Raw genomic sequence first — 27,689 nt, 5'->3', positions numbered from 1 at the left:
CACATACTTCCGGTCATGTGATCCCATCGAAAAATTCGTTGTCGAATCATCACTTCGTCTCCCTCTTTTCACCTAATCTCTATCGCGGTTTGGTTCAGATGTTGCCTTGAATTAAATTGAGTGATTCTATAGACATTGTCTCTAAGTGTTTGATCACATTTATAAGTGGTGAGTTACCGTGAAAGGAATTGCATGATAGGTGAATTCTATTTTTAGATGTAATGGCCATAAATATAATTATCACGCGTGATGTACGGAAATTTTATTGATGGTCGTGGTCAACAATAATCGCGCGCCCGTTTATGATCCGTCACTGGGAACTCGAGCGATTGTGAAAGGCGAGCGAGAGTCAAATGAAACGTTGAAACGGCGACGTCGTTATTACTAATGAGTCAAGATTGTAGTGCGGATCTCGAATCGGTTGTTCGCTCGATTGATGCTCTGCCATACGTTCCCACTGTCCAACTTTGTGCGGTGTGCCGAGTGTGCTAGTTGATTGTAAGTTTGTTGGGCAGTGTGTTTGGGCTGTTACAAAGCGCGCGGGGTGAAGACGCGGTAAGTAAACTATCGCCGTATTCTTTATTGTGCACAATTAACGAGGAAAATATTGAAGCGCTAGTTCGGCAAATGCGTGACGATACGTCTGTGTTTATCCCAATACAACCATCGATCCTTATACGCATAACCTTATATTCAATGTCCAATTGTCTTATCGCTTAGCTTAATTTATATCTGCGAAACTTGATTTTTATTCCTTCTTTTTTGCGCTACCGCCACCTTGAAATCGGGCAGGAAATGGATCCAGGTACGATATCGTATATTCAATAACAAAGTTACGCCTACACTGTTTTCTGAACTGTATGTTCAGTTGGGTTTGTTACATAATTTGACAACCGCTGATCCAGCTTATCGCCTGTTTTCGTTTTTATCATAATTTTATTTCTGTTCTTGTTATTCTTTATTCGACACCAAGCACTTTGTTATTTCTCACATTGCTTTACTCTATTTTTTCAACAATCGAGAGTGTCAAATCGTGTTATATTTGGTCAATGATTGACATCAATTTTTCCAAAAAAAAAAAAAAAAAGAAAAGAAGGGCTCTGTATAAATTCTGTTCTGTTTAAATACTGATGCTTGACCTTATGTGCAGAAAACATCGGAACTGAGGCCATAGTTCGAGTGACACATTGGCTGCGTGGTATTTGGGAAATGAAACGGCGGGCCAGTCCGGTTCAACAATGGGTTGACTCTATTCCGTCCTACGAGAAAGCAAAACCTCCATTTGACCAGGGAACTGGCAGTAAGCAAACACCAGGCAATTTACAACCAGAAAATACTGCAGAGGCACATTCGTTCCTTAAGAAAAAACATCAACGAAAATCAGATATGACCGCCTCGGCGCCTATCACTATTCCTAACTCTCCGGCCATCACAATGACTGGCCCACTCAGGTAGGGCACGCAGAATGATTAATTCAACTTATCGCTCATTACGTCTGGTGTTGCTTAATTTCCTGTTTGTTGTTTCTGTTGTTGTTCGAAGCTCTGTTCCACACAACAGACTCGTCAGGGATCTCAGTCTTCAATCTGACAGCAGCCATTGCAGCAGCGTTGAGAGTCTTTTGGAATGGCGAAAGGCTGATCCAGAAGCGATTCTGCTGAGTCTTGGCTTTGGGTACAATAACAGTCCTCAGGAGAGCGGGTCAATGCCTAGAATACCAAAGAGATTTTTGCAGCCTTCTAAGTTGAAGGGAATTGTTATAAATGATTTCCTCAAACAGCAGCAAGAGGACAGCGAATCACTCGACACCGCGTCTCTGGGATATAGAGGACTCACTGGTAACGATTGTTTCCATCCGTTTTCTCCTTCTTTTTTTAAAGAAGCAGAAAAATAACAGGAACGAGGATAAGCAGAAGCAAAATCATTCGCTTTCATTCAATCATGCAGCTAACATGCTACACAAGTTGACATAAAGAAATCTAGCATCTCAACGCGAACGGAAGCTTCATATATATTTGCTAATATTGACAGCTGTCAAATATTTCGAGATTTGGCTAGAGAATAGAACTGCCTTTGTCACTAACAACATCGCATAATCAATTTCATCAATTTCGTTTTTATAATGGTTATAGGAAACGATAGCACTCTATGTGTGCCTCCGTGTTTTCCGAGGCGTAGACATTCCGGGCCAAGCGATTTAGTAAGTGTTCCCATCACGACGTCGCTAACAAATTCTATGTGTGATTTCGTTTTTTCGTTATTTGATTTGCAGTCCACTGTTTGCTTCATTAATTTTTCTTTTCTTTTTCTCTCCTACATCAGATACTCAGTACTTGTATCTGTGTTTCTGGATTATTTTTTAATGGTAAAGCATGTTTATTGTCTTCACTATGACTTGCGTTTTATCTTTGATATTATTATTGAAGAGTGTGAAGATTCATATTCTCTGATTGGCTAAATTTTGTAGTTTATCGAGCTCAATCATCGTACAAACAGCATCTTCACGTCGGGCCGTGTTTCATAATGTACGTAACAAAATGAACTCAAATTTTAATTATATGGTTAATGGAAGACACAATTTAATTTCTGTTTCTATTCTCTGGTAATAATTGCAAATTCCTTCCATATAATCTTTTTTATTGGATAGTTGTCCTATCTGAGGACTTTCAAAATCACGTTGCATGCATAACGAACATAGAAACATCTAGTTGGGCAATTATTTTTGTTTCATGTAATTCATTAGGTTAAGTAAATTATTCTTTATGCAAATTATTTTTCACCTCTCTACAGTATTACAAATTGTCTCTGCAAGGATTGATCTATTTTTTGTTGTGATCACATATCCAGTACAAATACTTCCCACTGTACAAAAGAACTCTAAACCAGAGGAGGGAAGGTGTTTATCTATAATTTATATGATACACAAATTATCTCAAATTTGCGTACCGACAAATACATCCATATTAAAAATTTCCAGGATTAAATCAATTGCACAAATCGTTTCACCGTATGTTTTATCGAAAATATAAATACGCAATTCAATTGAATTCTATCTCTTGGTGGAAAACTCTAATTCTTCCTGTGCCTTTTAACAGGCTCCCCGTACGTAGCTCCATCGGAGATTGTACAAAAGATTATGGAACGCCTACGAGAACACGAGAGTCACGAAAATGATTCTTACACCAATACAAACAGCAGCAGCAGCGAGCTCTTTGGTTCCATGCAACAGGAGGGCCGATTATCTGTTCTTTCACCAGATAATAGGCAATACCTTGAGCGACCAAGATCGAAGAGTCCTGATATGCGTAACAAACGGATGATCATAGGTAAAGTTTGTTCTTGTAAAGATTGAATATAATAGCGAAGGAGTTTTGGCAAGTAACACTTCTTTAATTCTAGGTGAAAAATCATTCGCATTTGGAAAACATGGAGACTTAATAGAAATGAAGTCATTGGACATCACTGAAGAAACCAATTTCGATGGAGACACCAATGACTTTCAAAGCAAGTCGACAGATCCTGTTGACAATTTTGACGAAGATATACATGAATTAGGTCAAAGTCTTGAACATATCGCACAAACTGTTGATGCAGTGATTGACATTGAAAAATCTAGAAAAATGTCTGCGAGAAAACTGGCAAAACAATTATCATTCGACGAGGACAACTTGAAGTATGGGCAACACATAATGGATACGGAAGGAGAGTTTGCGTTACATTGTGAGAGACTGAGCAAAGATCAGAGCGATTCGTTAGCGACGGTCGTCTCGAAGTGGTCTGACAGTAATGAGACCACCACCGACGGAAACGAATCGATTAATCAGGATCACCACGGTGACCAGAAGGCAAATCCGATATCACGGCGAGCAAGCGATAGCCTATGTGAAATGCAAAAGAGATATCTTGTACCACCAGGTGAGGAGAGAAGGCTAAGCGACAGTACAATACACAGTAAATCAGAAAAAAGAAGACCGGTTGATAAAAAACCAAGCCTAAAGCGACAAGCTAACGTGACCGATGTTGATCCAATAGTATGTGAAAACTTAGGAGATCGTATTATGGAATATGAAATGCACAGTGAAGAATCCAGCACGCTGGATAAATATGGTTTAAAATCTGTAAATACCTGGGATTCTAATTCTGGCGAAGGGAACTGCGATGCAGAACATGAATCAGGTACGAGTAAAGATGCGGAAAAGTGGAAAGTTTGCTGCTCTGAGAAGGCTGATCTATGTTGTAAAAACGATGAACTGGATCAGATCTGTGAACACGAGGAAACGTCAATAAAATGCTGTTGTCACGCTAACAGTACAAATTGCTGGCGAAAAATGTCGGAAATAATGAAGAAGAAACAGAAAGTGAAAGATATGGTAGCTAAAAGTAAACAAGAAATGGACGAGCTTCGAGAAATGATTAACAGCGTAATGTCAGTGACAATGAAACCCGGATGTTGAGAGCGATAACTACCAACATTAGTTGCAACAATGCGAACTTATGGGACAAACAGGAAATATGAAACAGCGTTTGTTGTTTGGAAGTCAAAGTGTGACGCATATGAAACGTCCGTCATTAGTAACTCGTCAAATTCTGTCTGAAGATAAGTTCTTCCATAGATTTATCGACGATATGTGATATTTTACATTCCACAAAGTTTGACTTTTACTTCATTTATACACTGCTAGCCAAAAGTTTGGGTATACCACTCGAAATTTGGTGCCGCACTAAAAATTAGATAGGAGATTCAAGGATAAAGATAATCAAACGTTTCAAGCGGCGTTTTAAAGAGGAAAAATGTATCTTCATTTTGCCTTTTTGGAAAATTCCTCACATTTTTTTTTTACTCTGGTACGTATTTTTGACGTGGCGATTTGTCGGTTATTTTTTAGCCGCCGAAAGTTAACCGGACAGCTTAAAGAATAATTTTTCCTCGGTTTCTTCTATGGTAAACCTCAAAAAAATATCAAAACCTATATTTTTATTTTTTAGAAGGTTCCGTAGAATTTTTTTTCGTCCCAGTATTGCATTTTTAGCTGAAAGACATGTTTAATAAAAAAGCTGTAATTCAATAACTAGGGGGTTTCAGAGGAAATGTCAAGAGGGTAAAAAGTTGTATAGGTTCACACTGAAGTAGCTTGAATTTTTTCAAAATGTTTGGTCGCGACTCTGATGAGTGGAGAGACTCTATTTGGGAATTATGTGGTCTAGGACAATATATCATGAGAGAAATTTTTTTTGTTTTTTTATTTTTAATTAACAATAATTTTTTCAGATTGTTTCTTTTAAATTCTAATAATTTCTCCATAATCTAAATAAAAATTATTCTAACACATTTTTCAAATTTTTAACGTGGAAAATTGACTGAATATAAAAAACTTGGTACTAAAAAACGAGGCGTGATTATTACTTAACGTAATCATGGCATGGCAAAGGTGATTTTTTCTATTTTTCAGCACAAAACTCTTACAGATGAGATAAGAGACGTGATTGACTATTTTTTTTTGCGTTAAAAAACAATTTCAAGAGCTTAAAGCTTTTTCTTTATGTTGTCTTAAGTCTGATAGTTCTCGCGACATAACTCAACTGACGATGATTCTTCGAGTTCCAACCGAAAAAACCCTTTACTCATTAGAGACTCAGTCAAAAATTTGAAAAAAAATTCTGAAAAAATTCAAGCTACTCCAGTGTGAACCTATGCAACTTTTTACTCTCTTGACATTTCCTCTGAAACTCCCTAGTTATTGAATTACGGCTTTTTTTTTAACCATGTCTTTTAGCTAAAAATGGAATACTGGGACGAAAAAAAATTCTACGGAACTTTCTAAAAAATAAAAATGTAGGTTTTGATATCCTTTATAAGTTCAGCATAGAAAAAACTGGTGAAAAAATTTTCCCTGACCTGTGGGGTTAATTTGCTGTGGCTAAAAAATAGCCGAATACCGGCCATGTTCAAAAATACGTCCCAAGGTTAAAAAAAAGTTATGGAAAAGATTAATTTTTCCTCTTTGAAACGCTACTTGGAACGTTTGATTATCTTTATGCTTGAGTCTGCTATCTGACTTTTAGTGCGAGAAGAAATTTCGACTGGTATATCCAAACTTGTGGCCGGCAGTGTATGTATGAATGTATACATTATTTGCACTGTAGGTGTATTTATAATGTGATACATTAGTTTTAATATTGGAGTACGATCGTGAATAGATAAGAGTGAAATACTATTTTGCGGAACATAATACTAGAGAAATAAATAATTGAAAATAGGTAATCATCGAAAAATTCTTGCCATTCATATTATAATTGTGGGTATTGCCAGGGAATCGTATGACGAATATTCTAACATTCCAGTGCTCATTCCAAGATTAAGCTGTTGTATGTACTTGATTATACATATAGTATACCAGGTCAACTTCACTCCTCATGATATATTCTAATAAGTCGCATAATATTTCACGTAAATTTGGATATTGGGATATATTTTATAAGTATTTACGTCATGTCGGATTTGCTATTCAAAAAGCAGAGAAAATTTCTTAACAATATCTTTGTATTATGATATGTTACATACATGTGATCAGGATTCTAATCTGATATTGAATCCGACCAATTAGATTTGCCTACGAACGCGCATTTTATGCAATTTAATTATTGTTTTCTCGTCGTAAGATAACGGCCATAATTACAAACACCATAAATAATAAGAGTTTTGTTTCAGAGTTTTATTCCTCGTTTGTAGATAATGTTCAAAGACTTGCCTATAATGATAGTAATAAATACGATTGCTAATACCACGAGAATAGTTTTTGTTTCCGAAAATTCAATCCCCTCACCGCCGAGCCTAAATGCCAATGCAGGTGTGTATTTATTCGAAAATCTATCTGATCGGAATGGCAGAGCTTAAAATAGTCGTGGTTGAGAATAACGACAACTGAGGGCGCTGCTACAATCTATCGAGAGAAATGAAAACATGGAAAATTTGACAGACACAGGAGGTACCGGAGTGCGAGAATTCGAAGAATTCGGACCAAGTCATTCCAAGTGATTTGTGCAAGCCTACCGAAGCTGAATGCCAGATCCTTTACGAATGACAGCGACGAGCTGATTTCAACTGAAATCGAAACATGACAGACGAGCGTAATTTCCGGTCATCCTATTACGAAAAGGTTAACAATGCATGAAAAGTAATATTTTCTCAGACTCTTATGGGTGATTAAATTGAAACTAAACTGAATTCAACACCTGAAAATCGACAGGTGGGATTTCGCAGTGTCGAAGAGAAGAAATCCCTGGAAATATTGCTGAAGGAGCGTCCGCTTGACAAGGCGAAGCTTAAGCAGTTTTGCCTGAGGTTCGCAGTACCGGCAATATACAGAAATTTACTATGGAAAATAATCCTGGGTGTCGTGCCAGTCTACACCGAAAGTCATGCATTTGTTACAGCGCAGAGAAAAATAGAGTTCGATGACCTGAAACGTGCGCTTTGTACGATCAAAACAGTCGAAGAAAACAGTAAACCACACCATCTTTTTTTAACGATGTGGATTTTGCGATCAAGACGTGTCAGCTTAGACATGAACGCCGTACTAGAAACTCCGCTACTAAAGTAAACTGATTACACATACGATCGGAGTATTCCAACTGGTGTGTGACTACAGCATTTTCATGTACTCACATTGTTCTGGTTCGTTTTTGCCTCAGGGCTATGAGTCAGCTGGCTGAAAGTGTCACACAGATCATAGACGCCACTCACGAACCGGTTGACACTTTCTGGGTGCTTGGTGGGCTCCTGGACATCGTGCAAAAGATTCATGGCGACGTCGGGAGGCTCCAGGAGTGCACCTGCACATTGTTGGAAAGAGAAGACTCCGAGCTTCACAGACACTTGGTGAAGATCAGCACGCTACAGTTTCTGCCGTATGAGACATGGTTTTGCTCCTGTTTCGCAGGGACGATTAGCGATAGCTCCATACCAAAGTAAGTGCTGTGAAAACGGAGAATTAAAGCTGGATGAGCATCTGCTGTTCTATCATGTTCTTTCCACCATCGTTAAATTATGAGATTATACATTCTTTTACCTGAATCCAGAATCTGGGACAAGATAGTTGCCGGATCCTATAAGATTCTGGTCTTTGTCACCCTTGTGACTTTGACCAGTTTGAGGCGGCTCTTGCTTCGCTGCGAAGGAATAGATTATGTACTTGACTGCATTAATAATGTGAGAGTTACTTAATTCAGAATAACAATTATGAGACTCAAAGTGCACGTGCGTACGATGTTAACTTTTTTGCAACTAATCAAACGTTCATTTTTGACAACAGATATCCGAAGAGACTGCTGAGATGATAGTAAACAAGGCGATTGAACTGTGGCAGCAAAGCGGTTCCGCGCTGGCATCCATGTCTCAAATTACAGTGAACTCTGTACAGAATACCTGAAAAGATCCTTTCATTATTTGCGGAGTTTCTGCAATAACGATTAGAGGAGTTGCTCGTAATACCCCGAAGGCAATGACGGTTTCAACTTTGATTGTATCATTTTTTGGAATCTCTGATGTGACGAAAATCGTCTTGTATACATGAAAGTCTTGCGCATATCAAAATTTTGTCAATATCCGGTGTATCTAATAAGTGGCTCATGTATTTATCAATCTTAATCTCATGACTACTTCTGTTCATACACTAATATACTAATTTCACTCAACAATGGTTTTTAAAATTTGAGAAACAGGTAAAGGTTCCATCACAATGCTTTTTTTCTAGCAATAATATCTCCACAAACATCTAAGAGCCATAGAGTTTGGAAAAAAGAAAATGGATCTTGCAGATAACAAAGATGGAAAAAATGAACATCAATCGTTTTTTCTTTATCTTAAAAATAATTGGTTTTTATTGACGCATCCATTATCGTACAATTACATACAGTGTATAATCAACTACGTTAGAAGCTAGAACTATATAATAATCTATATTTATAATTTATACCGCTCTTGAATGTCTTTTTATTTAATAATAGTTTTAAATCTATGGTGCAGCGGGTGTTCGTGTCCTGAGCTGCTTAGAGACATAAATTAATAGGATCCCGAGTACGTAAAACAAAAACCTGAAACTATACAATACGAGTCTGTACATCTTGCAAATTTGTCAAGAATACTGCCGATACAAATTTAAACAGTACGTTTGTGCAACAAAGACGCACTCGCCAAAACTTTATCGAAGGAAACCTTTGCCAGTCCACAATTTCATTAAAAAACCAACTGACGTAAATGTCCACGTATTGTTACTTGATTTCAGCGTGAAAATGTTTAACCACGTATCAGTTACCGAGGAACATGCGTGCATACGATGAGAGCATTGGTCGATGCAAAAAATCGTTGTAGTTTGGACCAAAATTATGATTTAATCATCTCTTGCCCTACAATTATATTACGAAAATAGATCAATCGTCAACTCGCAGTTACACAATCGTTATGGTAAGGACACAAGGGAAATGTAACATAAATTAAACAGTTTGGAACACGGGATGATATTGTTGTATCAACGTAATCGTAGTATCAGATTATGCATCAGTATTATCATTTAAAATTACCTCTTTTTCATACAACGTTAGATTTATCTAACTAATGGCAATGCTCGTTTACTTATATACGGATATGGAATTTGATTCTTTTTTCAAAATTTTTGTTTTCCACTTCGATTATTGTTAACAGTATTCTTCCAAACATGCATTAGCTAGTTATGCCTGATTTTAAATTCCACTGCACGACAATTATATAATAAACCGCCGGGGTGCCTGGCTATGCATTATAAAAAAAAAATTTTTTAAAAAAGCAGAATATTCATTAATTACTCAATCTTTGGCTTCCTGGGAGGCTGCTTCTAAAGCGCCTCCATTATTTTCATTCATAAGTTTATTTTTCAGCATATTTTCTCTCTTCTTTAGTTAGTTATTGTATACTAATAGTTATGCGTTCGCACAAGCTGCAACTTATGGCAAGAATAACGGAAAATCTAGCAGTGCGAAGGTTCTCGGAATTCTAGTGAATCCCCAACGGGTACAGGGAGCTCTCCGTCAAAGGCCAAAGATTTTATGGAGTGTGTCTTCAAAACTTAAAACTCTGCATTTCCTAATTACAACCTTGCATACTTTAGCATGACGTTAGTAATCTTACAAATATTATTTGTATCCGTTGGTTCACTAATCCAAATTCAAGTCTATTATTTCTGGTAAAACTTGATACTACAGGCATGAGACAATACACAGCAAAACAATTACTAATACCAACATAATGCAAGTATGACACTATGCTTTAAATGAAAATGAAGAAGCAGCTCGAAGCCAATTAAATACAAGGCAGCAGAGGAAAAATTGAAGGGAACGAATATCTCTCTCTCTCTAACCTCTAAGAATTCTTGAACCTGCACAGTACTAATATAATCACAGATTACAATTGCATTTTATTTACGAATATTGAAACGCAAATGCAAGTCTGCAAGTGCAAAACATACACACGTAAAAGTAGGAGGCTTTTGCATCAGGCAGTAAAGCATTTTTGTATTTCAACAGAACGATAAAAGTATAGCTTTCTAAAATCATTTCTTACATCAAATATTAGTCACGTAATCTGTAATCATAATTTGTAGATCAAGATATTGAAAGAGAAAAGTAGGAAACGTAGCATCCAGTATGATTGGCACGAGTATAGTGTCACAGTAATCAATTGAAAGATTCGTTTATACTTTGAAAGCAGATTCTGACAGGGTGAAACACTGCATTAAAAAATACCTGGTGCATTATCACTGTATTTTATCTTCACAACGAAGAAACAAGGAGCTTAAGTAAAAACACAAAATTTGTTAATGCCGTTTTAAAAAATCTAGGCATGCATGGTTCCAATGAATGTTTGAAAATTTTTCGCCGCAATATTCGAATAATCACTCTGATCAAATAATACATGCACTCGAAGAAAAAAACCTTTTTCTTACTACAAAAACCGCTTCAAGTGATATTTTAATTTGGATGATGATGTTTTTCTTACTTGGAGCAAGAAAGGATTCAACGACCTTATCGCATTAAGGATTTATTTTTCGGTGATATAAGAAAAGTATAGATATCGGTTAGCAATCGCTTTTTCTAATTTCAACGAATCTTTACATCTTCGAACCTGTAGAATCCGAAAAACAGATTTTTAGAAAAATGTCGGTCTCTCCAACAAGTTCCCACAATGATCTCTGAAACTGTTCGACGAAAAAATTTGAAATTAACAGGACTTTACAACCAAACAATGAATAAGAAAAATTGCCATATCCCGTTTGATTTGAACTCCCGGTTCTATGGAAAATGAATCGATTTTCAATGTTCTCCTGTTAAACATATACTTTTTCCTCTCTATTACTTTTTCTGAATGAACGATTATGTTTTTCCGAGTTGTATATTTATTTTTTTAAATGTTATAAATTTTTTGTTTTTCAATAATTTTTTTTTTCTAACTTGTCTGTCAATACTTTTTCATTTAGCTGCCAAGTCCTGTCAGTTTCAGATTTTTCATTTTGTCGTTTTCGAGATCATCACGGAAGTTTGTCGGACAGAGCGGCATATTCTTTTCTATTCATGGTGGTGAAAAGTATCGTGAAAACTCTGTTTCTGGCTTGTTCAATTTGAACTTATGGTTTACATGCTTGTTTCGATGAAAGAAAAGGAGAAAAAAAATTAAAATAAATGTGTATATATATATATACACATCAACCTCTGCATAATGTCCAACGCCAATTTATGTACGAGAAAAATTCTTGAAAATAGGCTGTTAAACAAAGTTCCCACTCATTACTGGCCAATAGCCCAGAACTAGTTCCTCAACCAATAACACGCGCATTACATACGCTCTGCTAATCGTATAGAAATAAAGTATGAGACAATGAAGTACATGTGAATGGGGGAACGCGTTGGAATAAAAAGTTATGCCACAGACACTTACCGGTAGGCTGGTGTGTATATATCATGAAAACAAAAAAAGAAAAACTTGGCGGAAGAAAGAATAATACCAAAAGTGAGAGTAGAATTTAAGTAGTAAAAATAAATAAGTAAGTTAGTATTTATCTTAACGGAAATACTGATCGCAATTTTTATTAATATTTTCATCAACGTTATGCCGAATTCTCATCGTCATCTTTTCATCTTTATCTCTATGGCTAAGCGTATAGCAACAACAGGAAAAGCAATGGACGTCAGCTAGTATTCCTGCCAAATAAGTAGTAGGGTATTATGATTTTGTACAATTTCACGACAATCAATAACAGACTGTGTATCCGTCTCTGTTCACAAGCTTGTATAGCTTATTCATGCAACAATAAACAGGCTTCTTCAAACGTATCGCATCAGTAAAAATAATCGATAAGAATTCTACTTACATATAAGAAAACTGAAATATTTAAATCGGCCCTTTGTAGGATAGAAATTATACCTTTACACTTATTTAGCGTGTTATTATCTCGTAGATGTTGGCAAAATAGCGATTAAAAAAAAAGTGAAAAAAAAAATAGAACGTATCCTATAATAATACGTTTTAATTGGCTTCCAGCATTCGACGTCTCACCGCGCTCTCTCGATTTATAGCCAATCTCACAACCAAATGTATTCTAGATGTAAAAAAAAGTAATTAAATCTATTTTTTCCCACCGCAGTGGTCCGGTGGGGGGGTATCACCACGAATCAACAATGGTACATATCGATATTATGATGTGTTATAAACACACCCCGTATATTCTTTCATCTTCGTCATTTGCAGCACATCACTCCCAAGATATGAGATTGGTTATAGAGCGGCTGAGTTTGAACTGTCAACCAGTGGTGACAATGGTCCAACTTTTCCCCTTGAGCCAGCCACTCTCTCTGTCTCGTAATGAACATCCAATGAAAGGCCTGAAATATACGTACATGTATTTTTAGAATAAAAATAGAATATTGTGAGTTAAAATAAGTAAATCAATAAATAAAAGAAGCGGTCTTTTGTAATATTGTATGCAAATGAAAACGTACGTCAGAGTTTAGTAAGACACTGAACACCTGGATGAAACGTTCCGTTTCGAGCATAACTGCGTTGGACATCGCAGGGATTGAGAGGAATTCAGGAGCATTTTTAGCGATTCATCATCACGATAAATGCTTGTCGGGTAAAGCGGTATGTTAACTTTGCTGTAATCTAAGGAGGTTGGGAGTGCGAAAACGTCACAATCGATCAAAACGCGAAGTAATGAATAGGTAATTCTCAAATGAAACAGTTACCATAATGTGCATAGAACTACAATCGAGTGCTTCAAGACTGGGTGGAATAACCGTAACCATAGTCACAACACCACAAGATCAGTGACAAAAATAGAGACGCGCATACACCCGCACGCACACACACACACACACATGCCGTGCAAATCCAATTTAGACCGAAAGCATCCATCGGTCGTTGTATTTTTCTTTTTGGTTTTGTTTTTTGTAATCCTCAAACTTATAACGTACATTTTTGATATGCGTATTTACCGGAGGGCCTCCGGGATCCAGAAGGATGCGCCGATCCGAGCATAGTCGATCCTGAATCAGGTATAAACGCGGCGACGAGGAGCGCGCAGATTACCAAGAAGGCTCCAAAGACAAAAGGCGGTCCTGGTATGAACTGAAAAACGAACGATGAATAAGCACATTAGAGATTGATTGAAGATGCGCACGAAGCACATGGAAGTCTGGAACCAAGATAAATTTTCGTTAAACTTGCACTCGCCTGTGGAATTACCTCGAAATGCGTATTTGACGATGTTCCATTTGCATCACCCGGTGACGGCGGTTTCGGGGTGTTTCTGGGTGAACTCGAGGAGTCGTCGTTGAGGTCAACGTGAAAGAGGTAGAATATTACACCGAACATTGCGGGTCCGAGGCCGTTACAGAGACCTCGCATACCGGTAACCATTCCCTGGACGAGACCTTGCTTATCAGCATCTGAGTGCATCGAAACAAAGGCTGATATTGCGGGATACGTGATGCTCGAAACTGAAGCGAGACCTCCGGCGGCCCACATCATCCTGAAATTAATGATCATTTTCAATAATTAACAGTAATGTAGTAAAACTGAAACAATTGTTTTTAGAAACAAGTGTTTTATCTGTGAGAGCCAACTCGCAATAATATCTCAGAGATGATAATGGAAGTGGTAAAAGCATGGAAAGGGATATATTACCAGGTCTGCGAGCCAAATCCGTACCACATCAGCTGTAGCATCTCAAAGAGAAGACCGAGCATAATTGTGTGCTTGCTTCCGAGGGTCTTCATCAGAGGCCCAAGTATTATTTGTGCACAGACACTTAATATTCCAACTACCGCTATAAATACTGCCACCATTGTGGCAGAAAAACCCATTACTAATTTAAGGTAGACAAATATACAGCTATACTGGCCTGCTTCAGGCAAATAACTCAGGAATACGGTGACACATAGCATCAAAATTGTATGATCCTTGCCCACCTAGAAAAAAAATGCACCGGTCATCAATCTGATAATTCTGAAGGCAGAGTGCGGCTAAATGCGAATAAAAATATTGAATTTGCCAACCTTTCCCAAGGCTGCGAAGGGATCTGCTTGTTCCCAAGAAATAGGGGCTGGAGGACGAGCTTTTTCAGGCAAGCTTTCCGGCACAGCAACCAATATAAAGAAAACATCTAGGATAGCAATGGCTGTTGCCAAAGCAACGGGGAAATTTTGTTCGTAAACTTCCATCAGGTACGAACCGAGCGCAGGACTAATTACCATACTAGCTGCGAACGTGGCAGACACCTGAAAAACAGAAAAATTAATCAGTACGAAATATTGAATGCTGAGCAGTATACGTGAATCAAACAAAATCAAAATATTCTGCCCCTTTTTGGTTTTAAGCATCAAACTTTTTTATTTGTGCCAACAGCACACGACATGGATCAGATTACGAGAAGATTGGAAGTAACATGACGAGTGATGTTGTCTGAAGTTGCAGTAGATTACAGAAAAACATATGGTTCAAGCTATATTTTGATCAGTGTTAGATATTGGACATTCATGCCTTTCTTTATCTAATCAAAATGAACGCAATCTAATCCTTATATGGCCAATGTGTCACCAGCCTAGAATACAGAAAACGTGTTGAGACACAAGTGGACTTATAGGGATATTAATGCTGCTGACTAAGCAAATTCCAATCTAAGATTAGCCAATAATGACTGTTGGAAAAAAGACTCAGCAAGTTACACGTGGAATTTTATCGCCAGATTTGTTAATTTTCGATGTGCAGATATGCGCGAAAATACTTACCAAACCGTAAGCCAGAGAACGTTCGCTCTCCTCGGTGACGTCAGCGACGTAAGCAAAGACAACCGAGAATGTGCAGGCAAATACTCCGCTGATTGAAATCATGGCGAAAAACCACCATGTATTTATGCTCATGAGTGGTATAGGCGCACAGGTAAAAGCTACAGTGATAAGCAGGAAGAATTTCCTTCCCCAAACGTCGGAGAGCGCGCCAATCAGTGGAGCTGAGAGGAACGAGAGAATCCCTTTGATGCCCATTATCAGACCGTTCATCAGAAAGGTATGATCGGGAAATGTCTTGTTGAGAACGGCAATAATGGGCATTGTCAGCAGTCCCCAGGCAAAGAACTCCAGGAATATGACGACAAGGGCATGATAAACGCTGGCTTCGCCGATTCCCGAACTCTGAAACAATGGAAATGTAAAGAAAAGTTAGAAAATTAGAAGATATTTATCGGCAGGATGCTAGCGATGTCAAATTCTTACACAGCTGTGACGAAAAACTGAACAGTCGAATCAAATATTTGCACAACTGCCTTCTCAGTGGGCGGCGCTGCTCGTTAAGCTATACAAATTTATACTACCAGCTGACCTTGAGATGTCTGTAGCAACGCTGAACGGGCGATAATAAGGGTGGAGGCTTAGTCAGCGCTGGCTCCTGGCCATCGTGAGCTTCGGAGCACGAAGGGCCCTCCGAGCCCCCGTCTGCACCAGGGGGCATCGCCCCTGCTCGCCCCTAAGTTCTCAATAGACGCATCTGCTCATCGACGTGATTTTTTTTTAAATCGAACCAGTGTTCTATAATGTCTCAAAAAAGACACCTAAACCGTGCAAGTTTTTCAGAGCAGTAAATACCTCGTTGCGTGCCGTTTATTGGCCAGGAAAGACGTTACTGTTGGAGGTATCCAGTTTTTCTGTATGCTCTGAATTAATTTTATTCGCATTTTCATTGATATATAAACTTGATCATAATGTTCGTTTTGTTGAAAGATATTTGATTATATATATCACCGTATTTGACGGACGGATTTATAAGTGTGCCCTGTATTTACTAAGCTAACTAAACTTATTCGCACCAGTGTTCCTCTTAGGATCTATTGAAAATTAAATTCAAACAACTTGATAGATTTATTAGAGTTACGAGTTGTAAACTTTTTCTTTTTCACTGTAAGAATTGCGTGCAAAAACTAATCGAATGTCAAAGACTGTTGAAAGTAGTCTATTGAGGTTTGTTTGGCCGCTGGGTATTATATTCTACATTACATCAGTGACGCAAATAAAATTCTTTCCAAAAGTTAGAATAATTGTATTACGACAGATGTACTTCTTCCTTGGCTGGAAAATAAAGTCGCGTTTTTTCTATTCCTATGCAAAATTACTTGTGGATGTGGAAAAGCGATGCACCGAGTAAATATATAAGGGGAAAAATATTTTTATACCAACGTAACGAGGAGGGAATCTATCAATCAACGTAAGTCATCACACACGTTTCAGCACACAGTTGGTGAGAGTCAGATATTGCTAAAAATACACACGCAGCATCGGCTGAAGGCCTGTAAATTTTCGTTTGATTGAAACGCGCTGGTCCATCGACTGTGTCTCCGAAAATTGGTGAGCGTCAACTGGGGAGGCGCGATGTCGCGGTAAAACTCGGTAAATTTTTGTCGAGGACCGTGAGAAACACGCTCGAAAATGCGACGACAATGCCGATGATATGCGGTGAAACGCGAATACACGGGGTTACGGAATCCTCGAATCATGAGGCCGTGGCGTAACTTTTTCGGCGAACGGAACAAATTCTGACGAGCGCATTTTAAACTGACGTCTGTCAGCTGTGGGCCAACGTCAGTCAACGAGTTGTCAATAAATCTCGCCCGGTAAACATTCGCCGCGTGAGTTGGACATTGCGTCTTAATAACGGCGATTTTCCTTCTTTCCTTCCTTCGTTCGAGAAGAGGGCGAAGTATCGAAGAATTTTTTTACGCAAGAGCACCACTACTGCGGTAGCATTCCCAACCCCCCTCCCGCCGCGAAGCTGGTGCCCAACTACCCTGCTGCGGCCCCATCATCGGGATTTTTCGTACGCGCATGATTTCTTCTCCTCAGCCGCTACTTGGGGGCACAGATATATCAGGCTGAAGTTAGTAACGTTAACCTAAGGAAACCTCAGGCTAAAATGTCATCGTTATTGGGTAATTCAAGAATGACTTTCAAGGAGATGACTACAAAATAAAAATATTATGTTTATAATGGTTTATTACATTTCGGACATTTCTGAAGAGGCGAAGTAGCGATTTTCACAAGCATGTATAGTTACAGTAACAATACCAACTTCATCCTCATACAGATACCGCAAACGGGTTATGGGCATAGCCTGTTTGCGGTAATGTAAATACGAAGATCATCTCGGCTGATCGACCAATGCCTCGGGACGATTCCAGGGTCGCCCGTGTGTGCAGGACGTCAACGCGATGGTGATTCCAGAAAGAGTGGGGAAACCGCGGCTGGGTGTTGGATGAGAATTAAAACCCCTCGGCCACAAGTCATCGGCAAGGTTATGATGATAACACGTATGTAATATCGTCGCTATCCTTGACGCGAATAACCGCATTGCAACAGGTAAAACAGCGAGTTGAGGTGAGTAATGCGGACAGGTTGCTGGTTGTTGGTTGGCAGGAAAATAGGGACGCGAGATAAAGACTGGGACTAATTAGACTTGGAAAAGCTTGTCGCCGTACAAGATAAGGGAATATTTGTACACGGATCTATCGTTGGACGCGCGTCGCAACTTGACGAGCAAGTACGAGAACGATGCTTCAGCGTCGAGACGTCGCTGTGACGAATGATTTTCCGAGGATGATGAATCTCTTGGTTTTTTCTTTCCGTCTGTCACCCAGCTTGCCGATACCTCTCAACATTAAAGGAAAAAACCAATTGAAATACGTACCGTGATCACACCATCCTTCATGATGGATTTTCGACTCCTGATTATCATCCCGACGACCTTCTTCGACACCTTAGCGGGCATACTAACGCACTGCACGCACCAGCTCTTTCGCTTTTTCAATTTCATTAAAAATTCAACGTTTATTCACCACATTTTTTCAATCATTTATCGTCGAGTACATAGGCCCGACCTATTATTCAATGCACTCTCATGGCGATATCAGTTCAACTGAACTTCTAACTTCAGACCATGCACCTACGGCGCCGCACATTTGATTAAATACCCGTCATACAGATACACCTAGCGGGATTATCCTCAATCCGCTGGCGCAACTCACATCTTCGTCCATAGATTATTCAGTCTCAAGAGATGGGAAATCGTAAAAAGTGAAAACTCAATCAAATCTCCAATGAGAACTAGCTTCGGTTAATTAGCCAATTTTCACGTTGTCATCCCTATTATGTTTCTAAACGTTTGTACGGCGCAAGTTTCACCGTTCAAATAACCCAAATCGGCTTCGTCGTTACCGATAGTGGCGCTATGTAAAGAAAACTAGCGAGCGTTATGACGTCATGCAAGACCGCGCGCAAATGCTGAGGAATGATTAAGCAAGACCGTCAGCTGTTTTCGAAGAAAAACAAGAATGGCGGCAAGCAAAAGTGTCATTGTGCTCGCGCCGAATGGTCGCCGACAAACCGTGAAAGTAACGCCAAACACGACAATATTGCAGGTATGATTCATTTCTTAAAATTTGTTAAATCAACGTGATCACTGATATACAACTGATCCGATCAATTATTCTGTAGATACTGGAACAAGTGTGTCAAAAACATGGCTACGAGACCGAGGAATATGACATCAAGTGAGTCTCACCAGGATAACTATGCTCCTTTCCATGCCTGCTTATGCGCCGATCCCTGAATATTTTGCCGCCAAATTATATCTCAGTCTTCGTCAACCCTCAGGCATTACAATCGCGTTCTCGACGCCAATGCCATCTTCCGATTTACCGGTTTACCGAACAACGCTCAACTGGAGATGGTACCTTGCACCAAAAAGAGACTTGACTCAAATGTGACGGTCGGCATTCAAACTGAAAGCGGAGAGCGAGTGACAGGTGAATTTCAGCCCAGTAATTCCTTGGCTCAAGTTCTGAATCAGCTGTGTCCGGAGCAAATGCTACCAACTGCAGCTCTTATCTACATGCATCGCGAGGTTACATTGTTACGCTAGTTTTTCAAGCCTGTGTAGCCTGTCATTGATCAACGCTCGATTAATAATTAAAAATCTCAGGTCTGCGGGTTGGACCTACTGGAACAAACGACGCTCAGATCGCTGGGACTGAACTGCGGCAGAGCTATGCTTAGATTAATTCATCGCGATCCTGAGCAACCCAGAACTCAGGCTCATGTGTCGGCTCCTTTGGCTGCAAGGCCATCTCAAGAAAGCATTGACTTGGCACTTCGTATGGCTGAAACTAATCGACAGACAGCGGCATTGCGGAGAGGCGCACAGAAAAATATAGATCCCATATCAGCCCTGAAAACAGGAAAGACTGCACAGCATCATACACAAGCTTCAGTTTCAGAAAAGATCCCAAAACTTGATTGCGATCTGAAGGTTGAAGAAAAAACGGATGTAACTGAAACTGAAAACACAGGAATACCGATGGATACATCTGAGAGTAGTATAGAAGACACAAAAGTTGAATTCGTAAGATTCTAATTTTTCTTTTCTCTCCGCTTATTTTTCATTTCATTATATTCGCAGCGCAAGAAATTAATTATTGATAATTTTTAGCTGGGAGAGAGAAATGCCCTAGTGTTTAATCAGGCTGGAGCAGAAGCCTTGCCACGTAATGAATTACCCGACAACTTTTTTGACCTTACTGTCGAGGATGCTCGGCACTTACTGAAAGATGCTATCCGCCTTAGAGCAGAGCTGGATGAGGCTCCACTTCTAACTTCAGCTCAGAGACAATTGGATGAGGACAAAAGGATTTTGCATCATTTACATAAATATCGTAAAACCGTGATTAGAATTCAGTTCCCAGATCAATTGGTACTTCAGGGCTTGTTCGGCCCGCTTGAAACAGTTCAGGCAGTTAAAGAATTTGTAAAAATTTACCTGGCCAATCCTGACGCCGAGTTCATGCTTTGTAAGTATTTCTGCATACCTATATTTCTCTTTTTGATGCACTTCTTATGCAACTGCAAATCGTATTACATAGTTTTAACGAAACAGATACAACACCTCCACGCACTGTACTGGATCCCGGTGCACGGTTGGTCGACGCCAATCTAGTGCCCTCAGCTATACTTCACTACTCTGGCCAGTCTAGTTTGAAATCTGAACTAAACAACAAACTTACCGATCCCAGAGCTGCTGGTATTCAAGCAGTAAAATCTAGGTGAGCAGAAAGAATGGCTAGTTGTTTCGCCACAAATACTTGAATAAATAATAATGATGATAATTTAATCGTTAGAATGGCAATGGCGCGGAGAGGTGTGGACAGTTTTGAGAATGAGGATATGCCTGACATCAGTATGGCACAAGAAAAGAGACTGGAAAGGGTAGTAGAAACACCAAAGCAATCAGAACCCACACCTGGACCGAGTCATAGAAACCTTGCACCTGCAACCAAAGCTAATGTACCGAAATGGTTTAAGCAGCCGTTTAAATAATCATTGAACCTTTTCTGAGATATCCTGGTATGGAATACCTCATTGAAGCAGTATGACTGAATAATGAGTTGTCAGTTACGTGTTTACTATTGTTATCTATTATTAAAATACAGCAAGAGGAAAAGCTGTTATCCCGATTTTTCATGTTAAGACCCTGTAGTAGTCCTGCTTTTACCGTCCGAGCAAACTCATACCTTTTCTTCGTATATTAAATAAACAGAAGGGGTTCAAGTCTCGACGGTGCATCATTCTTTCGTAGCGGAATTCAGGAATGTTACTCGTATTCCAAAAATCATCAAAAACGTGATTTTTTTAAACATTTTACTATTTCAACATTTCTCGCATCTCAGGGGCCAAAAAGTGCATGGTTGAGATACTTTCCGCAATTCCGGCAAGAATGAGAAATAAAATGAGACATCGCAAGACTGCTTTCATGCAATATTAAGGCCGCTCAACGAAAACTAGGATTTACGGTAATTTTGTAGATAAAAGACGCTCTCATGCTGTGCTGGGGCGACCATACCAACCAAGGAACTTCGCGCCCAGCTGATCGCTAGAGCATTTTTTATTTACGAAATTATTTGTATCCCTAGTTTTCGTATAGCGACTTCAATATTACATGAAAACAGTCTCACGATGGCTTATTTTAGTCCTCATCCTTTCTAGAATTGCGGAAGGTATCTCAACTGTGCACTTATTGGCCCTTGAAATGCGGGAACTGTTTAAATAGTAACGTGTTTCAAAAAACCACTCATCTATTTAATGCTTTTCAAGATATGAGTAACATTTTTGAATTCCGCCATGAAAGAGCGATGCATCGTCGAAACTTCAAGCCTTTCCGTTCATTTGTTGATTTAATATTGGAAAAAAAGGGATGAGTTTGCTTGGTCGGTAAGGGTAGGCTGTCACAGGACCTTAAATTAAAGATTGAAATGATTTTTTGTAACAATACAGTTCCTCACAGGCCTTTGTAAAACAATAAATGATCTTCAAATTTATCACATGCAAATCATTTTATATTTTAAATATGTCGTACGGAAACTTATATTGATTTTGTTCCTGTAGGGCTGAATTTGCACAAGGTTGTTAAAGAAATTTTTATCATGAAGATACGTACAATTCTACGGCCTAGACTATCAACAGACCGTATGGCCTAATGGATAAGGCGTCGGACTTCGGATCCGAAGATTGCAGGTTCGAGTCCTGTTACGGTCGAGGCAAGTTTTTTAGTTCTTCAAACAGTGTTTTCACACAAGTAAATTGTGCAGCACATTCGAAAAATTCAGATTATCGTTTCAAAATCGATCCTGCAAATCCTAAAAGATTCGAAGAAGTTTGTTTTGCAAATCGATGAAAATTCAAATTATCCTTGAGCGGATGTCAATTTATCGCGCATTTTTTCAGCGTTCTATTTTCATTTTTAACTCTGCCCAGTTTCGAAATCTATTCTTTGCATTTGCAAGCATCATTCTCTGCAGTCAGTTGGTCGAGATATGATTTTTTGCCATTCCGTGCATCTTTAACGCGTGCGTGCAATTTGCGTCAGTCACGTGCGACAGCTGACAGCTGCATCTGCATACCACGTGACTATTGCCGGCGCTGCCGTAGGCTGAATATCGAATGAACCGTTTCGATCGGCCACCCCTGCCCTTCCTTATCGATGCAGCTGCGTCGTGACGCACGATGCAACGGCTCGACCAATGAGAAAACGCGGAGAGATGACCAATGGCAGACTAGGCTAGGTAAACGTTATGGAAAATGTTCAAGTCGCTGCGGCTGACGAAGTGACGACGGAGGAGGCCATATTGTTTTACTGCAGTGTTTGTTTTGGTGCTGCGGTGGCCAGTCTTAAAATCCAGTTGAATCAGCCTGGAAACTTGTCGAAAGTCTTCGACGAGACCGCTAAACGAAAAGGGAATACTGTGCAATTTGTAGTACCGATATATTTTCGGGAAATAAAACGCCTTTTGCGGTTCCTCGGCGATTTTTTGGTGTCAGTCGCGTACGAGACTGTGAAGAGTAAAAATGGCCTGCGCCACCCTGAAGCGATCACTCGAGTTCGACCCCGTTCACAGCCACGTAAGGCCTTCGAAGAGGCGAAGATGCGTACCGATGTGCATGTCGCCAAACACACCGCCGGCGAGGAATCAGAACCCATCAGCTTTCGGCGAAGTTACACAAAAATTGACGCCTGGTAATTATATTCGGCCATTTTTTTTTTTATCACGGGGTGTTAAAGGGGGAAGCTAGCTGCAAACGTAGATGTATAGCGATTTAAAACCCGTATATACTATGGCCGGAGGCGTGAAGTGGGGTGAGGGGAGCGCAAATCATATGGAGATACCGACGTAACGGTCGCTGCTGATTTTCACTATTTTTACAAACAGCTTTCAAACTGGTTTTCCTCCACTCATCGCGCAATTTGAAATATACGTTAGAATGACCGTTTTTCTTCACAAAGTTTTTTCTCATTCGACAATTCCCCTCATCACCTCGGTGTTCAAACGCGCTTCTATGTCACTAAAAAAAAATTCCCCATTGTGTGAGTTTTGCGTACCCAGGCATTATTTCATTCAATAATGTCGAAGTTCGAAACGGGAGAAAAAGGACCAAGCCGAATCGTATGTTTGTAATCTTCATTTACGTATTCATCAGACATAATATTAGCATTTCCATGCTCAGTCTGATGCGTTACCACGAATCTATTGAAAATACCCATCAAAATTCGACCACCGTAAAGGCAGACTATTGCAACTTTACTATTTGCATAACTGTGAAAATTTTGAATGAATGCATGGAGTTTGTTACTCAACTTGTACATTTACATGAGAACTAAGCCTTCTTACTAACCTCTTTCAGCCATTACCAATAACTTGGAAATGATGTTGCAAAGACCTAATATTGTTTCGGTTTTCTTATTTATTATTTTCAAGTAATTTCACAATCCGTTATTTGAACATCATCAATCAAAACAATGCCTGGTTGCAATTGTGATTGCGATCCGTCAGGCTTGGTTATTCAGTCTAAGAAACTGAGGTCAGGTATCTGAATTGTTTACACCAATGCCGTAAAATGTTTTCATAGAAAAAATGGCTGCCAATATTAGAGAAGAGATCCGCAGGCTTCACCGGCGCAAGCAGCTGCATTTCAACCCGCAAAACAACAATGGTGGAGATTCTTCAGATACTGAAGGTCCAGCCAGTCCATCGACTAGTGGGCCTAGTGCTTACAGTCATAGCCCAAGCGGCAAAGAAAAACCACTGTTCACATTTAGACAGGTGGGTGTATTTTCAAAATAAAGAATGAATGGATATCGACATAATTGTGAGATCGTTTATTTGCTACAAATAATGGTTAACCAACTTGTGTTTAGGTGGGATTGATCTGCGAGCGGATGCTGAAGGAACAGGAGACGCAGATCCGAGAAGAATATGACCAGATTCTCAACATGAAGCTCTCCGAGCAGTATGACGCATTCGTTAAGTTCACCTATGATCAGATTCAGAAGAGATTTGAATCTGCGGCTGCACCGAGTTGTGAGTTATTGAATACTTGGAAACTTGTAAACTTGTAAACTCCTGATTTCAAGACTGGTGACTCACATGCATTGTGTTTTTTCTAATGTTTGATAAATTTGTAGATTTGTCCTAAAGGAGATTTGCCACTTCCACGGATGTGTTTCTTCAAAGAACGTTAGGTAAGTATCCTAGCATGTATATTCTGTAAAGTTGAATCGTGACTTTACATGATAATCGTCTAGGTAATGCGGCGAATGATTCAATTGTTATTGTCAAAAGATACTCTAGTGGTTTTCTCATTACAGATTTCTATGATATAAGTGAGAAAATAATTTTGCTTGGAGTTATGAGGGAAGAAATGCGCGGTGATGTTACCTCGCTGTGGAGACATGGGTTGATTAAATTTGAAAAGTAATTTCATTCGAAGTATAAAATAAACAGATGCAACAAAAAACATAATTAAATAATTTAACAAAAATATCAATAAATAAAAACATTTCAAAAAAGGTAATGAGGTGTGCGTATATATATATATATGTGTGTGTGTACCCTGACATATATGTATATATATGCGTATATAGGAAAGTAAGTTATAGAAGTAGGCTCACTTGCGGAGAGCGACCAGACTAAAAAAAATCGACAACGTATACTACTAAATTAACCATATTTGTACCATCCGGTTTTCAAAGTACGCTGTTATCAGGGAATCAAATAGAAAATTTACAAAGCTAAAGTAGCACAAGTATAAAAGTATTTGTAAATAAATTGCATACATGTGATCTGGTATTGATACTACATACACCGTGGTGGTGTGAATTTCCTACTCTTCGAATTTCCTGAAACCAATTTTTGCAAATCAACTGTAAAGCCTCTCGATAAGGATCTGATTACATACGATCGATTGTAACATCAATTTCTCCCAACTGATCCACAACAATTAGTAACGTACGGAATAAGATTGGTGGTGGTCAGAGTTACTTTGAATATCGATCAATGATGTGAAATCTAAGGTGTAACGTGATTTATTGATTTCGTCAGTCCCGATGAAATTTCTCTTGCAACAATTGATTATGTTATAATCATTTTCTAATATTTTTATTTCTCTACTCTCGCAATTATAATAACAAGTAAAATCTGCATATTTGGATGGTGATATATAGGTATATACGTTTTTGTAATGCTATGTTATTAGGTCAATCTCAAAATTATAAAGAATGTATTTTTTAACGAATATATTCCCTTATTTCGGGGTATTGCATTCATACTTTTATTAGAGCTTTTAATTTGTCATCTTGACCTTTCCCTCTTTAAACAAAAGTTTTCTGCTGGTAGATAAATTTTTCATCCTTGCTTTATTTTTTCTCTTTGATTTTTCCTTCTTATTGAAATGTAGCATTTATAAGTGTATTCTTAAATTATACGCGTTTGAAGAAGTAGAAAATTTATAAAAAGAACTGTGCACCATGCTAGGGCGAAAATTCAAAAAGAACTGATACTGTTTTCACATTATTGTCATTATTATTATTATTATTATTATTACTACTATTATTGTTGTTGTTATAATTTTTTCCCTGACAACAGCAACTTGCCATAGCATAATGAAATTAAATGCAGAATAATGAATATACATACTATTACCCATACATTTACTGTGCCTATTATTAGACATATTTATTACAATTACCCAACACTGCTATAATTATTACTTATTACTATTCATCGTAATTAAAAAAAAAAGAAAAATAATATTGGAAAAAAAAATTATTTTTAGTTGATAATGATTCTACATATGCGATGTTCGTTTTTTTTCTTTTTTACGTATACATACTATTCATATATATAGGTATAAATTAGGCGCATAATTGTCTCAAGATGAATCCGATAATGATAGTTCGTCTTGGTTACCATATATATTTCTCTGCTATTCACGCCGTTCAACAATTGAACGAAAGATGAATTCTAAGTATCAAGGAAGAGACTTAGCAAAAGAGTATGAGGAGTTTATGAAAACAGTTATTTTTTTTTTGTTGAATGAAAATTTAAGGAGCCGTGCTTCGTTATTTGCCAAATTGAAATTCGTTAAGTTTTATTCGTTCGATCAACAGATACTTGAAACTAGTTGACTGGAGAACAAAAAGTAGTTAAATACAATTCGCCAATAATATTTGAATTTTGGGGCGTAGTGACGACCTTGTTATTCAATACCAGGCAAGAATGCCACATCTTCTGATCTTATTACTGTATTTAGTTCAAGTGATAGCATAGTAACTTTTGTTGAGCTAAGAAAAACTTGTGGAACGAGAAACACTGCGATCCTTTGAAAAACGACTCGTATTTATCGTAGTACAACAAGGGATTAAATACTTGTACAATTATCTTATTACTCCTGCAAGACTATGCTGAAAACCAGATAAACTGTCATAGCTATTGTAAAACCTTAGGTAATAAATGTAAATTAATGATTGTGTAAGTCTTGAAATCAACAAAAGTTATTGCGCGAACTGTACGTTATAATAATTTTAATATTAAGAAACGTAAATAAATAAAAAAATGGAAATTGTACGTAGTATTTCGTCAAGCAGCATAAATGTATCCTGATGACAAGGAAGAATAAGTTACAATATTGTGAAGAGAAAAAAAATTATGAATGATGTATAAATATGGAAGGGAAAAACAAAACGAAAAAAAAAAACAAAAAGAAATACAAATAAATTTAGTTAGTATATTGAATAATGAATAATACCTAATACTAATGATTAATAATGATTATATTAAGAAGCAACGATGAAGAAAACAGCTAAGGTAAATTCCTTGGGAGAAATCAGGGAAGATTTGATTTCAATGATTAAAAATACCTCCATATTAATATTATGTAAACACTTATTAATGAAATAAATATAAACCTTAAGACTGATCTTTATCTGACTATCTATAAATAATTCCACATCCACTTTTGCTATGCTTCTATTTGTATAAAAATTTTAGCCCGCTCTTGTAAAACGTTCCAACGCAAATAATCAATGTAGATCTAATTATCAATAGAAATTCGATTTCGAATCGTTTCACCCCTCTAAACACGGCTTGAAATACTGAAGTATGATCTTAATGAAAGTAGCTCTAGTTCTTAGTTCACTGAAGAGTACTTTAACTATTCTAAGATACTGTTGTCGCAGACTCTGAAGAATGGAGAAAGAAATTGTCATAGAATGGGATGGAAGACGTCACAAA

The 27,689-nt window shown here is 38.2% G+C and overlaps 5 protein-coding genes and 1 non-coding gene across 13 annotated transcripts; 5 read left to right on the top strand and 1 right to left on the bottom strand.

The window, feature by feature from the left end:
• Positions 1 to 51: 51 nt before the first annotated feature.
• LOC107224215 (protein ITPRID2) lies at positions 52 to 6,710 on the top strand. 3 transcript variants are annotated; one of them, XM_015664188.2, is made up of 6 exons: positions 198 to 555; positions 793 to 805; positions 1,151 to 1,451; positions 1,543 to 1,838; positions 3,096 to 3,326; positions 3,400 to 6,710. In XM_015664188.2, the coding sequence occupies exons 2-6, from the start codon at positions 796 to 798 to the stop codon at positions 4,452 to 4,454; spliced, it is 1,893 nt and encodes a 630-aa protein (XP_015519674.1). In that variant the 5' UTR covers positions 198 to 555; positions 793 to 795; the 3' UTR covers positions 4,455 to 6,710. The 3 variants fall into 3 exon arrangements, with proteins under 3 accessions (XP_046594630.1, XP_015519674.1, XP_046594629.1); XM_046738674.1 differs by lacking the exons at positions 198 to 555; positions 793 to 805 and adding an exon at positions 52 to 168; XM_046738673.1 differs by lacking the exon at positions 793 to 805 and having other exon boundaries at positions 214 to 555.
• A 219-nt stretch (positions 6,711 to 6,929) lies between these two features.
• Positions 6,930 to 9,345, top strand: LOC107224204 (TBC1 domain family member 7). The gene is made up of 5 exons (XM_015664173.2): positions 6,930 to 7,157; positions 7,248 to 7,597; positions 7,693 to 7,968; positions 8,080 to 8,209; positions 8,313 to 9,345. Exons 1-5 carry the CDS (start codon positions 7,116 to 7,118, stop codon positions 8,427 to 8,429), a joined length of 915 nt encoding a protein of 304 aa, XP_015519659.1. The 5' UTR covers positions 6,930 to 7,115; the 3' UTR covers positions 8,430 to 9,345.
• Positions 9,346 to 12,713: 3,368 nt separating this feature from the next.
• Positions 12,714 to 18,519, bottom strand: LOC107224206 (hippocampus abundant transcript 1 protein). Of its 6 annotated transcripts, XM_046738667.1 has the most exons (9): positions 16,752 to 17,350; positions 15,905 to 16,406; positions 15,316 to 15,717; positions 14,584 to 14,805; positions 14,213 to 14,496; positions 13,760 to 14,057; positions 13,522 to 13,654; positions 13,027 to 13,189; positions 12,714 to 12,909 (listed from the first exon to the last, which is right to left on the bottom strand). In XM_046738667.1, exons 2-8 carry the CDS (start codon positions 16,031 to 16,033, stop codon positions 13,035 to 13,037), a joined length of 1,623 nt encoding a protein of 540 aa, XP_046594623.1. In that variant the 5' UTR covers positions 16,034 to 16,406; positions 16,752 to 17,350; the 3' UTR covers positions 12,714 to 12,909; positions 13,027 to 13,034. The 6 variants fall into 6 exon arrangements, with proteins under 6 accessions (XP_046594623.1, XP_046594624.1, XP_046594626.1 ...); XM_046738668.1 differs by lacking the exons at positions 15,905 to 16,406; positions 16,752 to 17,350 and adding an exon at positions 18,260 to 18,519; XM_046738670.1 differs by lacking the exons at positions 15,905 to 16,406; positions 16,752 to 17,350 and adding an exon at positions 18,260 to 18,519 and having other exon boundaries at positions 13,772 to 14,057.
• Positions 18,520 to 18,574: 55 nt separating this feature from the next.
• Positions 18,575 to 21,941, top strand: LOC107224217 (tether containing UBX domain for GLUT4). The gene is made up of 7 exons (XM_015664189.2): positions 18,575 to 18,989; positions 19,066 to 19,121; positions 19,225 to 19,474; positions 19,553 to 19,972; positions 20,060 to 20,417; positions 20,504 to 20,669; positions 20,745 to 21,941. Exons 1-7 carry the CDS (start codon positions 18,903 to 18,905, stop codon positions 20,941 to 20,943), a joined length of 1,536 nt encoding a protein of 511 aa, XP_015519675.1. The 5' UTR covers positions 18,575 to 18,902; the 3' UTR covers positions 20,944 to 21,941.
• A 144-nt stretch (positions 21,942 to 22,085) lies between these two features.
• On the top strand, positions 22,086 to 22,158 carry Trnar-ucg. The gene has a single exon. It is a non-coding gene; the product is annotated as a tRNA-Arg (tRNA).
• A 559-nt stretch (positions 22,159 to 22,717) lies between these two features.
• Positions 22,718 to 27,381, top strand: LOC107224208 (akirin-2). The gene is made up of 5 exons (XM_015664179.2): positions 22,718 to 23,137; positions 24,028 to 24,221; positions 24,317 to 24,479; positions 24,584 to 24,640; positions 24,767 to 27,381. Exons 1-4 carry the CDS (start codon positions 22,969 to 22,971, stop codon positions 24,592 to 24,594), a joined length of 537 nt encoding a protein of 178 aa, XP_015519665.1. The 5' UTR covers positions 22,718 to 22,968; the 3' UTR covers positions 24,595 to 24,640; positions 24,767 to 27,381.
• Positions 27,382 to 27,689: the final 308 nt, after the last annotated feature.

This window comes from Neodiprion lecontei, chromosome 4 (assembly GCF_021901455.1).
Source record: "Neodiprion lecontei isolate iyNeoLeco1 chromosome 4, iyNeoLeco1.1, whole genome shotgun sequence".
Lineage (NCBI taxonomy): Eukaryota > Metazoa > Arthropoda > Insecta > Hymenoptera > Diprionidae > Neodiprion > Neodiprion lecontei.
This window is presented reverse-complemented; position numbering and strand designations above follow the sequence as displayed.

What these genes read in the sequence shown, in the direction of transcription:
- LOC107224215 (XM_015664188.2), top strand. An exon ending in ACAATGACTGGCCCACTCAG is followed by an intron (nt 1,452 to 1,542) that starts GTAGGGCACGCA and finishes TGTTGTTCGAAG; the next exon opens with CTCTGTTCCACACAACAGAC. An exon ending in GGGATATAGAGGACTCACTG is followed by an intron (nt 1,839 to 3,095) that starts GTAACGATTGTT and finishes GCCTTTTAACAG; the next exon opens with GCTCCCCGTACGTAGCTCCA.
- LOC107224217 (XM_015664189.2), top strand. Translation starts at nt 18,903, where the DNA reads ATGGCGGCAAGCAAAAGTGTCATTGTGCTCGCGCCGAATGGTCGCCGA. An exon ending in CAAACACGACAATATTGCAG is followed by an intron (nt 18,990 to 19,065) that starts GTATGATTCATT and finishes ATTATTCTGTAG; the next exon opens with ATACTGGAACAAGTGTGTCA. An exon ending in AAGACACAAAAGTTGAATTC is followed by an intron (nt 19,973 to 20,059) that starts GTAAGATTCTAA and finishes GATAATTTTTAG; the next exon opens with CTGGGAGAGAGAAATGCCCT.
- LOC107224204 (XM_015664173.2), top strand. Translation starts at nt 7,116, where the DNA reads ATGACAGACGAGCGTAATTTCCGGTCATCCTATTACGAAAAG. An exon ending in CTAGAAACTCCGCTACTAAA is followed by an intron (nt 7,598 to 7,692) that starts GTAAACTGATTA and finishes TTTTTGCCTCAG; the next exon opens with GGCTATGAGTCAGCTGGCTG. An exon ending in TACTTGACTGCATTAATAAT is followed by an intron (nt 8,210 to 8,312) that starts GTGAGAGTTACT and finishes TTTTGACAACAG; the next exon opens with ATATCCGAAGAGACTGCTGA.
- LOC107224208 (XM_015664179.2), top strand. Translation starts at nt 22,969, where the DNA reads ATGGCCTGCGCCACCCTGAAGCGATCACTCGAGTTCGACCCCGTTCAC. An exon ending in TACACAAAAATTGACGCCTG is followed by an intron (nt 23,138 to 24,027) that starts GTAATTATATTC and finishes ATGTTTTCATAG; the next exon opens with AAAAAATGGCTGCCAATATT. An exon ending in CACTGTTCACATTTAGACAG is followed by an intron (nt 24,222 to 24,316) that starts GTGGGTGTATTT and finishes ACTTGTGTTTAG; the next exon opens with GTGGGATTGATCTGCGAGCG.
- LOC107224206 (XM_046738667.1), bottom strand. Translation starts at nt 16,033, where the DNA reads ATGCCCCCTGGTGCAGACGGGGGCTCGGAGGGCCCTTCGTGCTCCGAA. An exon ending in GTTGCTACAGACATCTCAAG is followed by an intron (nt 15,718 to 15,904) that starts GTCAGCTGGTAG and finishes CCATTGTTTCAG; the next exon opens with AGTTCGGGAATCGGCGAAGC. An exon ending in TGGATCCCGGAGGCCCTCCG is followed by an intron (nt 13,190 to 13,521) that starts GTAAATACGCAT and finishes CAACCTCCTTAG; the next exon opens with ATTACAGCAAAGTTAACATA.